The sequence below is a fragment of the Puma concolor genome, chromosome B3 (assembly GCF_028749965.1).
Source record: "Puma concolor isolate L17-30 chromosome B3, mPumCon1.1.hap2, whole genome shotgun sequence".
Classification (NCBI taxonomy): Eukaryota; Metazoa; Chordata; class Mammalia; order Carnivora; family Felidae; genus Puma; species Puma concolor.
Genome location: NC_141672.1, coordinates 55011124 through 55024716, shown reverse-complemented (window position 1 = coordinate 55024716; position 13593 = coordinate 55011124). Strand labels below are relative to the sequence as shown.

At 36.0% G+C, this 13593-nt stretch overlaps 1 protein-coding gene and 1 pseudogene across 6 annotated transcripts in view; both read right to left on the bottom strand.

Annotated features, from left to right (window-relative positions):
- The window catches only part of MIS18BP1 (MIS18 binding protein 1), a 58050-nt gene that overhangs the window by 7945 nt on the left and 36512 nt on the right, over nt 1-13593 (bottom strand). For 5 of the 6 annotated variants that reach the window (XM_086709835.1, XM_086709832.1, XM_086709831.1 and 2 more), the window contains 3 exons: nt 11543-12410; nt 2430-2602; nt 1500-1660 (listed from right to left, as the gene is read on the bottom strand). In XM_086709835.1, coding sequence (XP_086565961.1) covers nt 1500-1660; nt 2430-2602; nt 11543-12410 — 1202 coding nt within the window. The remainder of the gene's footprint in view (nt 1-1499; nt 1661-2429; nt 2603-11542; nt 12411-13593) is intronic. The other variant, XM_086709836.1, reaches the window with a different exon arrangement.
- LOC147579984 (small ribosomal subunit protein uS19 pseudogene) lies at nt 5862-9471 on the bottom strand (annotated as a pseudogene).

Below are 13593 nucleotides of genomic sequence, written 5' to 3'. Positions count from 1 at the left end.
TAATGATGTTACTAAATTCTTAAAGCATTTGTGTAGCCTTTTAATATTGGAGATAATGTAACAATATTAAGAAATGAGGGGCACCTGGGTGGCTCAGTTCATTAAGCATCCAATCCTTAATTTCAGCTCAGGTCATAATCTCACAGTTTGTGGGATCAAGTCCTTGCATTGGGCTTCACCTGCCAGCACAGAGCCTGCTTGGGATTCTCTCTCTCTGCCCCTCCCTTGCCCCTGTGTGCTTGCTCGCTCTCTCTCAAAATAAATAAAGTTAAAAAAATATATTAAATGAGTAAATTAAAAAATTATCCCTGAAGGTTAGCTCACTAAAAGATTTTATACTTCTATCAGTTGTCTATATCTATCCATTTTTGCATTAACCTTAATATTCTTAACATTTATATTTATATTCTAGAAATAGTCTCAAATTTGTACTTTATATTGTATTTGACCGTTTATGAAGAACATCCTTATTGGATATAGGCTGCTTCCAGTTTTTTGCTGTAAAGATAAACCTGCAATGAAGGTCTCTGTGGAGATTTTTGGCTTCTTTTGGCTTCTTAGGATAAATTTCCATGAACAGAATTAATCTTATGGCTCTCAAATATTGCCATGATGCTTTACAAAAGGTATGATTCACTTATACATCCACTGATGTATGACTATTTCAAAGTTTCCACTGCTTTTTGTTATGGAAATTTTAACTTTTTTGTAAAAGATTCTGTAATTTAGAATATATGCATGTGATTTACTTTGTTTTCCTCCAATTGCTAGCCAGTATAACTAACCACTTTTCCAAGTATTCATTCAGCCTTTAAAATATTTTCTTGCCCACTTTTCCCGTGATCTTGACAATTTTTAGTATTCCAGTAACATCTGAATGAGTTCTTCATATTATAAGCATTCTTTATTTGTTGTAAATATTTTTCCCCAATTGAAGTTTTTAGTTGTATGATTTTCATACTACAAAAATTATTTTATACATTCAAATGTCAACTTCGTGCTGTCATCTAATCCTTCCATTGAATTTACTATAGAGTAGGTAATAATCTTTTCTTACCACCTTTTTTTTTTGTTTTTAAGTAGGCTTCATGCCCAGTGCCAAGCCCAATGTGGAGCTTGAAATCATGACCCTGAGATCAAGACCTGAGCTGAGATCAAGGGTCAGATGCTTAACTGAGCTGAGATCAAGGGTCAGATGCTTAACTGACTGAGCCACCCAGGTGCCCCATCACCTTTTTAAATTTGCCTCATTACATACGAAATTTTAAATATAGACGTTTAGCCTATTTCTGGGTTTTCAATTTGGCTCTACAACCATTACACTGATGAGAACAGCATGTACTGGCAGACTGCTTCCTACAGTACATTTTGGGTGATGTCTGTATAGGCTATCAATCCTTGGCCTAAATACTAGGGATGAACACTAACCATATATAAAAATGAAAGATGTATAAGTCAATATAAAGAGAGCAATTATTTCATGCATTTAAGACTCTTACCACTACTCTCTGGTTCTGCAAAGGTGTTGTACTGAAAAAATCATCATGATCATCTTTTGGCAACTGTTCCAGAAAATTCCTCATTTGCTGCTTCCTTTTAAGAGTTCCCACTTTGGCAGTTATCTTAATCATTTGCTTCTTATCAGCATCACCTATTTTGCCTTAAGAGTTAGCAAACATTTTGATAAGGATTCATTTATAGTAAGTGCTTTAAAGTTAACAGACTTTACAAAACCTAAACTGTTTATCTGTATTAAGTATACTCATCTACTATTAGTAAATCTCCTATATAGCAAATGATTTTTTTTCTATACTGGGATCTATGCAGTATGACTAGCCCACAAGATACTCATGAAGAAACTACATAAGATTAGCCAGTGTGAGGTGAAAAAGTTCTATACCCTGTGAGAAAGGTTACCTCCCATATTCCCCTTGCTGAATGCCTAATTTATTGATTTTGCAAAAATATAAACCTTACTGGATTAGGGTAGGGACAGGATATGCTCTAAAGCTTAGTACAAGCCCTGTCATAAACCCTGAGCAGGAATGCGTACTCCTGGGGAGTACAAAAACTAAATTTATTTTGAATTTTATTATGAATTTCTAGAAGGTCTTTCCCAAGTGGCCTCAGATTACAATAGACTCTTTGAACAATAATCCAGATATTGGAATCTTTGGATCTAACTGCATATCTAACTGCATCTAGTTTCCTAGAACAAACTCAAAGCACAAGGCTGCTAAGGCTACTACTGATAGAAGTAACTGTCTAGATAAGACTTAAAAATTAAATAATGACCTTTATAGTTCTTTCTAGCTTTAACATTTTGAGAAAACACCTATAAGATGATACATAGATAAATATAAAATACATCTAGTGACTAATCAGAAATCAATACTGAGAACTAGGCAAAAACAATTTATAAAGATTACCATTTTGGCCTTTGGGATTAACTGGTTTTTTCTTAGTGACAGGTTTCTGGGATTCTTTTCCTCTGGGGTCTTCCATGTATTTCCTCTGGCATTCTTCAGCAGATCGAGAACCTACAGCCATTGCTACATCTGACCAGAAACCAGGTTTGTGCTTTGGAAAAGATGCAAAAGCACTATGGAAGACCAAAACCAGTTAAAGAACCAGAAATTCAAATCAATAAAAACAACCTCCTGAATGCATACCACTAAATCAATGAGATTTATTCAGCTAAAGGAATCATTCTAGATAACTGTTTGAAAAGACGATACTATTATTTCCACTCAGTAACTTACTTGAGTGCTTAAAATATAAAGGTGTAATTTTACATATCGAGTAGATACCTTCTATTTTGTTGTATTCTATGAAACCTGAACAATCATCCCAGGTCTTTCTTTCAACATCTTTTTCCTAAGTCCACCTATCAGTGATTTGATCTTCTGGGGGACTCTAGCATGACTAACTTTTCAACAATGTTGCTCAAACCTTGCTGGTGCTAAGTATATTGGAAAATGAGCTCTTAGTTCCTATATACTCTAGGTTATAAATTCTTATTAAAAAGTGTTATTCTTGGGGCACCTGGATGGCTCAGTTGGTTAAGCGTCCAACTCAGTTTCAGCTCAGGTCATGTATGGTCTCACAATTCATGGGATCAAGCCCCATGTAGAGCTCTATGCTGTCAGCTTAGGATCCTCTCACATCCTATCTGCCCTCCCCCACTAGTGCACACAGGCTCTCTCAAAACAAACTTTTTTTAAAAGTATTATTCTTGCTTTCACTCTATTATAATTTACAGAATGTGATGTTTTATATATAATTGAGGGAAATGAAAACTGAAAGAGAAAAAAACTGTTAGTCAATATAAGGTTGTCATCTAACTTAACAAATGAGTTACATTCTAAAGTTTATTTGTAAATATTTAGAAACTGGTACATGTATTTCTGCTCCCCTCCCTCCCAAATATATTTTACATATTGCAGTTAAGCTGGCAGTTCAGCCAGAAAAGATCTAATTAACCTATGCAGCGTTATTATGCTGGTAAATTTTTAAAATCAGCTCTCACTGAAATAGTCCTTATTTGTAGTGTTTGCCAATTTCCATATTGTAAATAACTATTGTGGCTGATTTCAAGCTACCAACATGATGTCTCTGAATGTGGAATAAGAAATGTGTGATGGGACACAATTACACAGAATTTCCACCATACAGACACAAATGATGTGAAGAACTTAAGGCATATATAACAATAATAAAATTTAGTAAAATAATTAGGAAGTGATGAGTTAGGGTATTAATAAATTTACTTGTAAATCTGTGTGAATCTGATCTTGTGAATGGGTACCAGGTGACTACAGAATACCACTCATTCCATGTATAAAAGGAAGACAAATACTTATTGTTAATGAATGCTCTACTCTTTTGCACATAATCATTCTACAGGTGTTCTAAAGTGGAGAACTAAAAGGATATGGAGGCTCAAGCTTCCATTTGTGTACATTGTTTTCCATTTGTGTACATCATTAATTTGCAAGTGTAGAACTGCTAGGACTATTTTTCATGATAAAAATACTTAATGCGGGGCACCTGGGTGGCTCAGTTGGTTAAGCGTCCCACTTCGGCTCAGGTCATGACCTCACAGTTCGTGGGTTCGAGCCCCGCGTTGGACTCTGTGCTGACAGCTCAGAGCCTGGAGCCTGTTTCAGATTCTGTGTCTCCCTCTCTCTCTGCCCCTCTCCTGTTCACACTCTGTCTCATGAATAAATAAGCATTAAGAAAATTAAAAAATAAAAATACTTAATGCATTTAATGAGAAATTAGTCTGTAATTAACACATCTCTAGTTTATCCTAGATAATTTTTAAAGGCAAATATAGTCATGTCACTCCAATTCTACTTAAAACTTGCTTTCATAGGTGACAGAGGAAGAAAAAAGCAACTTGCTTTTATAATTCCCTAGCATGAAAACCAAAGCATTTAATATGACTTTCATTGTTCTGGTCTCTCTAGTCTCATCCCGTACTGTTCGTCCCTCATTTTCTGTACTCCACTTATTTTGGCCTTCTTTTAGGATTTCTAAATGTGTTTTCCTCCTATCCACTTTTACATATGCTGTTTTATTTCAAATGAACTTATCATGGACATTTGGCTTAAATAATTCTTATTTGTCCTTCAGATCTTAGTTCAAGTATCTGCTTAAGCTAAGTCAGATGTCCCTGATCTATATTCTCCTAAACTTAAGAGTGATTATTTGCTAACTAGGTTATAAGCATGATAAGTACAAAACTGGGCTGCAACTCAGAGTCATTGGAGTTTAGATCAGAAGTACAAGCAAGCAGGGCACCTGGGTGGTTCAGTCAAGGTTAAGTGTCCTACTCCAGCTCAGGTCATGATCCTGTGGTTCCTGAGTTTGAGCCCCACATCGGGCTCTGTGTGGACAGCTTGGAGCCTGGAGCCTGCTTCAGATTCTGTGTCTCTATCTCTGTCCCTCCCTTGCTCACACTTAGTCTCTCTCTCTCTCAAAACTAAATGAACATTTAAAAAAAAAGTACGAGCAAGCAAATAAGGCAGTAAAACAAGTAAACAGATTCGTAAAATCAGTCCCTTACGATTTCAATTTAGTAGGTTTGCATTGGCAACACTTCACATTTTTCAGAAGTTCCTCAGGTGATTGTTCTGCTGTGCAGTCAGGATTAGAATTACTTTATGTTAAAAAAAGGAGCATTATATCTCAATTGAGTGGGTAGCAGGAATACGTGATGACAAAGAAAGGTTACAGGGAAGAGGTGACTGATATGTGAGGGAAAACTTGAAGGATGGATAAAATATAACAGTTGAAAATGAGGCAACAGTATTGACAAAGAAATGAAGATGAGGAGACAGGACATAAGGTTAGGGAATAGACAGTAGTTCATATTTATAGTATGGTAAATTTCAAAGGAACGGCTGCAGATTAGAGCTTTGAAAAAACTAGAGAGCCCAAACCCAAGCTTGCCATATCTAAATATTTTAGTAGTATGCAGTCTAGGCACCTTAACATATTTTTTTTTAAGTTAACATACAGTAAATGGTCTTTTTGCATATGGTTCTATGAATCTTAATGGATAAACAGATTTGTAGAGCCATGATCACAGTTAGGATACAGAACTGTTCCATTACACTGAAAAAAATTCCTAGTGCATCCTCTTTGTTGTTGTCCACCACTATAATCACCAGCAATTGCTGATCTCTTTTCTTAGTTTTTTCTTTCCAGAATGTGATATAAATGGAATCATACAGTATGTAACCATTTGATCTGGCTTTTTTCACTTGGCATAATGCCTTTAAAATTCATTCAAGTTGTTACACACACCGATAGTTCTTACTTTTTATTACACAGTCGCCCATTCATTTAAGAGTGTACCATGGTTTATGTAGAAAGTTCCATGGAAACCAACAGAACTGAGCTCTATAAAACCACCATATAAAGTTGTTTGTGAACTTCTGTGCTCACACCACAAATTATGATATATTTTCATTTCTGTTCAGCATTTTTTTTTCTCTTGAGACTTTATCCTTTTTGACCCATGGATTATTCACAAATATGTTATTTAACTTTCAACTGCTTGGAAATGTTCCTTTGATTTTTCTTTTATTGATTTGTAGTTTAATTCAACTGTGATGAGAGAATACTCTCTGTATGACTTCAGTTATTTTAAATTTGTTAAGGTTTGTTTTGTGACCTAGTCAATGTTCTATCTGGTGAATGATCCATCTACCCTTGGGGAAAAAAATGTATTTCTTTCCCTATTGTTGAATGGAATGTTACACAAATGTTGATTAGATAGTTGGTTGATGGTGGTGTTCAGTTCTTGTATCCTTGCTAGTTTTGTCTACTAGTCAACCATTACAAAAGAAAAGCATTGAAGTTTCCAACTATAAATGTAGTTTTAACTTTTCAGTTCAGTTGTTTCCTTTTAGTTATGTCAGATTTTGATTCATGTATTTTGAGGGTTCGGTGCATATACATTTAGGATTGTTCTCTTCCTGGTGAACTCAAAGGTCTATCATTTTGTAATGTTCTTTATCCTTGATAATTTTCTTTGTACTGAAATCTTTGATAGGGTACAGCCACTCCAGCTATGAGTGTGCGTGGTATTTTTCTACCCTTCTACTTGTAACTTATCTATTCATATTTGAAGTTAGTATCTTTTACATGGTAATAAAATGGAATGTTTTTAAATTCATTCCGACAATCTGTTTTTTAAATGGTGCATTTAGATCTCTAACATAATGTTTGGATTCAGGTCAACCATTTTATTTGCTTTCTGTTTTGTTTCCTATTTCTCTATTTCTTTTCTGTATTCTTTTTTTTTTTTTTTAGTATTTTATCTATTGTATATAAAAAAAAATCTTTGTAGTTTTTAGTAGTTGCTCTAGTGATTACTACATACTTAAGTTTTTTACTGCTTCAAGTGGAATGTAAAAATTTACCATCTTCTCCATTCTTCTTTATGTTGTTATGTATTAAATTTACATATATTGAAAACCCCACCATACAATGTTAATATTTGCTTTCAGCCATTAAACATTTTAAAGAACTCAAGAGAACAATTTATTATATATCCAGATACCATTTCTCTTGCTATTCCTTCATACCTGATACTGACTGCCTCCTTCCTCTGTCCTCTCCATTCTGTTATTGAGCCTATCTAGTAAGTTTTATATTTTGATTATCCTATTTTTCCAGTTCTAAAATTTCCATTTGATCCTTCTTTTTATCTTCTATTTCTCTCTGAGATTTTCTAAATTTCTGTTCTTTTCAAGAATGTATGCTCTTAGTTCCTGGAGTTTTCTTTTTTCTTTTTTTTTTTTTTTTGACTAGAGAAGTCTGTGTCTTTATTGGCTAAACAGGCTACTTGGGAGAGATGAAACAGGAGAAGTAGGTGGCCCAGATGCTGGGCCTGTCCTGCTTCAAAGGCTTGTAGGTGGTGAAGAACTTGCCCAGGTAGTGGTCAATCACCTTGGGCTTAATTTCCACCTGGTTGAAGGTCTTGGCATTGTAGACAGCCACCACACTGCCCACCACCTTGGGCAGGACGATCATGTTCCACAGGTGCTTAACCACCTCGGACTTCTCCATGGCGAGAGCATCCTTCTGAGGCTTCCTCTGCAAACTTCCATTCAGCTGCCACCACTGCACAGCCCCATACAGCTGCATCAACGGCTTGTAAGACGCGTCCAGCAGCTGGTCTAGATCCACACCGTGGTATGAGAACTTATGGGAAGGTGCGCTTCTTCTTCTGCTCTACTTCTGCCATCTTGTCAGCCTTTTTTTCTGAAGCAATTTTATATACCTGCTTCAGAATCTTGTCAGATAATTTCAACATCCGTGTCATCCTAGCAATGGCATCTGTTCTTTTTTTTTCCTATGAGAGTTAAAAATTTTCCTGGTTCTTCATATACTGACTAATTTTGGATTATTTCCTAGGCATTTAAAAATACTATAAAACTCTGGGTCATGTTTATATCCTATGGAGAATGTTAATATTTTTGTTTTATCAGGCAATCAACCTGGTTGTAACAACTATAAATTCTAGTCAGTCTTTTGTGGTTGCAGTTTCAGTATCAGTTCCATTTTTAAAGTTTTGCAGTGATATTAAAATATTCTGTGTAGGAGACACTGAGTGGCTGGCTTGGAAACTGGGGGCCAGTCTACCTCTTAGTTCAGTTGTCAGTCTTGGGTATGCTGTTTAGGATCAAATCCTTAAATGCTCAACTCAGGAGTGAGATCTAAAATTCATAAACAACTTTATATAAGGTGTTTTCCCTAGATTTTCCCTTTGCAACTTTTAGTTCCCCAGGATTCCTGTTTTTGGTTCTTTGGCAGAAAGCTAGGGCTTTAGTTACCCAACTCTGGAGTACATATCACACAACTGCATCTTTCTGCAGTGTCAAGCACAAAAGACAGAAAAAGAAACATGTAACACAAGTTGCCCTACACTTTCTGAGTCCTATATTCCAGAAGAGAAGGTTTCCTACTTTCAGAGTTTTAGGTGCATATGGGCTCCATATGCTGCTGTGATTTTTACCCCTGCAGGACTGTATGCAGACTGGGCCATAAGAGAAAGGAGAAAAGAAAAAGAAAACTGGGGATTTCTTTCACTGTTTCTGAGTGTTAGTAGTCCCCTTCCCTCTTCCTCAAGCCAAAAATATAAGGCTTTTCTTTGAACTCTCTTAGTCATGCCTCAGCAACAACTTCTAATTTTTAAGTGGTCTTAATCTAGGTTAAGGAACACCAGAGGAAAACTGGAAATCTGCCCCCACTTCAGTGTTACTTAAAATTCTAGTCTTTCTGGGAATGCCTGGGTGGCTCAGTCATATTCCTGATTTCCTCATCTTACTGGGAACTGGAATCTTTGCAGTTCAGGTATTAAAATAATCTTCTTAGATGATAAGGATATACAGTAAAGGTTGAGAACCTTTACTATAACAAAACAACAGGAGAGATAGCTGGAAAGATAATTAAGGTAAAGTATGATATGCTGTCAATTTAAGGCAGAATGATCTCCATATAATTTGAAAATGAGTAAGAATGCAGTGAAGGTTTCTGATGTTAGAATCACAACTATACATTAAAACTAACCTGGGGGCGCCTGGGTGGCTCGGTTAAGCGTCTGACTTTGGCTCAGGTCATGGTCTCGCGGTCCGTGGGTTCGAGCCCCGTGTCAGGCTCTGTGCTGACAGCTAGGAGCCTGGAGCCTGTTTCAGATTCTGTGTTTCCCTCTCTCTCTGACTCTCCCCCATTCATGCTCTGTCTCTCTCTGTCTCAAAAATAAATAAACATTGGGGCGCCTGGGTGGCGCAGTCGGTTAAGCGTCCGACTTCAGCCAGGTCACGATCTCGCGGTCCTGAGTTCGAGCCCCGCGTCGGGCTCTGGGCTGATGGCTCGGAGCCTGGAGCCTGTTTCCGATTCTGTGTCTCCCTCTCTCTCTGCCCCTCCCCCGTTCATGCTCTGTCTCTCTCTGTCCCAAAAATAAATAAAAAAAAAACGTTGAAAAAAAAAAATTAAAAAAAAAAAAAAAAAAAAAACATTAAAAAAAACACAAAAACTAATCTGGAGAGGGGCGCCTGGGTGGCTCAGTCCGTTAAGCATCTGACTTCAGCTCAGGTCATGATCTCACAGTCTGTGAGTTTGAGCCCCACATCGAGCTCTGTGCTGACAGCTCAGAGCCTGGAGAGTGCTTCAGATTCTGTGTCTCCCTCTCTCTCTGCCTCTCCCCAACTCATGCTCTCTCTCTCAAAAATAAATAAAACTTGAAAAAAAATTTAAAGAAACACGAATCTGAAGATATATAAAACAGATCACCAGATGAAAACAACAAAGTACAAATACAAGGCTACTTCCATTAAAGTAGGCAGGCATTAAAAGTCTGAAAAAAAGTAGTGTCAAGAAAGGGTGCAGATGGAATGGTCCTGTGGGAAAATCTATAGTTCCTTGGGAACTAATTAGATTTTTTAATTTTTACTTTTCATTTTATTTATTATTTTTTATTTTTTTACAAAGTTAGACACGAATAAAAAACACTGGGAAGGGGTAACCCCCTCATCCCCAGGAGTGGGCCAGGGGGACAGAGGCTACCTGAGGTTATCAATAATGATCAAGGAGTTAAACCTAGTTGACTGAAAGAATTCCATTTTCAGAATCAGGAATGTCAGACAAAGTAGATAGGCAGGGAAAAAATGTTTAGTTTTTGACATATTAAGTGAGAATCTCTGTAAATGAGATTTATAGAGAGATGTCCAACAGGCAAAGGGAAATAAAAATCTAAATATAAGAATTTAGAACTAGAGATACAGATTTGGGAATCCCTGTCCAAAGAGTAAAGTTAGAACTATAGAAGGAAAAGACCATTGAAGACTACATTATAATAGGAAGAAAGCATCCAAAAACAAGAACTATGGAGAAGAAGGAAAATTATCTTAACTACCTGAAAATAAGAGAAGGAACACTTAAGAAATTAAAAAAGGAGCGTAGTGGCACAGAGATGCCTGAGGAATAGTGTTTCAAGAAGGTAGATCTGAAAATAAATTCCAAATATAAGGTTAGGGAGTACTCAAGCAGGTGAATCACTGAATGTAGTATGTTTCTATGCTCTTCACTCTGATCAATCACATCTTCCTTTCTACTAGATCATTTCCATCAACACACCACCATACTCTGGCATGAGTCCTCTTACAAACAAGCAATCAAACATAGGTCTTCCCTTATCTTCACATTCTTCTATTACCTATCCATTTTGTTGTCCCCTATCACTGCCAATTTCTTGTGTTGTCCACCTAGGTTGTTTTTACTCTTTCACTCACTCTTCATTGCTCAGCTATGTTTTAGCTTCCAGTGCTACTGCACTACTCAAACTGCTTGTCAAGGCTATGCAGCCAAATCCAATTCTTGTCATACTTGGTTTATTACTAGCACTAACCATGAAACCTTGGATGGATCACCTAATTTTTGAGGCTATTTCTATTCTATAAATGCAGGGAAAAGAGCATCTTAAATAATCTGCAGGTCTGAATTCAGCTTTAAGGTTTTAAAACAGAAAAAATAACAATAAAATATTTCTTAAAATATGAAGATCTGGGAGACCAGCATTTGTCTATGTTAAAATATTTTCCACACCCTGAGGTATAAGTGGCAAATAAATCATACTGTATACAGTGTACATGGGATCACTTTATATACATTTCATGGGGAAATGATCACCACAATCAAGATAAATGACACATCCATCCCCCACACAGTTACCCTTTTCTTGAGGGGGAGGGGAATTGTCTTGAAATATTAAATGGAAAGAAAAGAAGGTTAACTTTTCCTTTGCTCATATGCAAGTTGTAGAGATGGCCACAAAGTACCTAGTTAGAAGTTTTATCTGTATTCTCCCTATATTCTTTGTATAAATTGTTATTTCTCTCCATGTGTTTTTGGATATTTTCCATTTTAATGATTAGGGGTCACTAAATCAGCCCTTTATTGGAATTTTTAGGTCTTCAACTGTTGTGTGGCCACTCTAGATATTTCAGAGTCAAATCTAACTACTTACCAATGAAGTTTCTGTAATTCCTTCTCATTCCATTCCTCATCCTGAATTAAACCAGGAAAACATTCAAAGGGATGCCTGTTTGTCTCATCAGATCTGATCGCCTCAATAACTGGAAACTCATTCCTAATACCAGACTTCTGAAGATTTTCTTTAGCAGAACATCTAGCTTTCTTTTGTTTGATATAAAATTCACTTTCACTTTCTTCAGTTTCAGATTCAGAAATCACTGGGATTTTCCTTGTGGTGTTTCTTGTGCTTTTCCTCAGGTGAACCACTGTTTCTTCAGTATTTCTTGCTGTATTTTTCTTAGCAACTGCAGCTTTCCTTCTAATTCCCTTTTCTGTTTCACTCTCTTCACTAGACAAATCTGATGAGGACTGCTGCTTGTAAAATGACATAGACACATTTTTTATTTTCTTCAATTTTGGTAACAACCTTGCATTTTTCTTAAAGTCAGAGGTGACCATTTGTTCTTTTTTAGGACTAGATATTTTGATTTTCTGGTTGACAGTGAGTAAATCACATGCACTGCAGTCTTCCTTGTTTTTACTTTCATGGCCCTCACTAAACTCAAATGCATTTTTGAAGGTTTTTGTGGGCTTACTGATCAAACTGGTAGTTTCATTTAAGTCTGATTTACTTTCTTTTTGATGCTTTGGCACTGCAAAATCTGTAACTGCTTTAATGGTGCTATAAGAGAGATTATACTTCATGCATTTTTGTTCTATCACTTTTTTAGATTTAAGTGGTGTCATTAAAATATAAGCTTTCTTCGGATTAAGAGCCATACATTTTCTTTCTTCGTCCAAGAAAAACGGTTGCCTTAAGGTCAGAATGTCAATGGATACATTCGATTCTTCAGTTCTCTCTTTAATTTCATAAGACAAAACCAAAGATCAAAATCTCAAATTAGCTACAAACAAAGCACAGAATTTTTTTTTCTAAAATAAAATATATATATTTTTTCTCCATAAACTCCATTGTACACACTACTGCCATTATTAGTTTTTCAGAAGCACCGGTTGATTCAGATTACTGCCCCTTCAATTGTAAACATATTTTTTATACCAACCGGTCCTTGACTTCTTAAAGTCTACTTAGTGTACATATAAGCTCCTCTGTCTGGCCTTCAGTGTAGTTCTAATCTCTCACTGTATTCAAATGTGAACCAAATTCTATGTCTACTACACCACGGTTTTCCTGATTCTCAACTTTTCACTAATATCATTCTACATGGAAAGTTTTCTTCACTCAAAAACCAAATCACTACCTGCTTCAATTCCATTCTATAACCCACCTAATCCACAAACTTTATTGTGATTCTCTCAATTGAATGAAAACTCTCCTTCAAATTTCCAGAATACTTTTAAATAATGCCATGTTTGACAATGTGCCTTGCAGTATACTTAACAAATTTGTCTTTGAAGTAGACTGAAAAAAAAAAATCCTTAATGGTATGAATTTTGTTTTTGCTTTTGGAATCTTTTTTTCTTTTCTTTTTTTTTTTTTTCCGCAGTTAGTACAGAGTCTTTCACATGTACAGTAAATGATAAATCAGTATTTGTTAAATCTTATTTAGGTGACATAAGAAAACCAGTAAGGTTGCAAAACCTTGCTAGGTATGTAATATACGGAATGGAAGCTATCCTAATTAGGGGAATATGGAACTCGATAGGTATGGCCCTATTCTCATCCCCAGTGGTGGCCGTGGAAAGACATTTCTGCTGATTCACCCAAACTCCATGAAGTATCATGGATAACAAGCAAACCAGAAATTGAGAATCTTTATTATACTGTGTCACTAAAGAAAGCAAATTAAAATGAGAGAAATTCTCTAATTTGAAACTTAAGAAACCAGAAGCCAAACTAATTTAATTTCTAATTGTAAATTATCCAATTACAATTATAAATATATACAAATTATAAATTGTCACAGCAACCATCCTAGTTAAATAGTTCAATGACCTACACATGTTACGTACCACTTTACAAGATGAATGATAAAATTAAAGACTGATGAGTAATGTTGAATGCTGGGGAGAAAAGAAGCC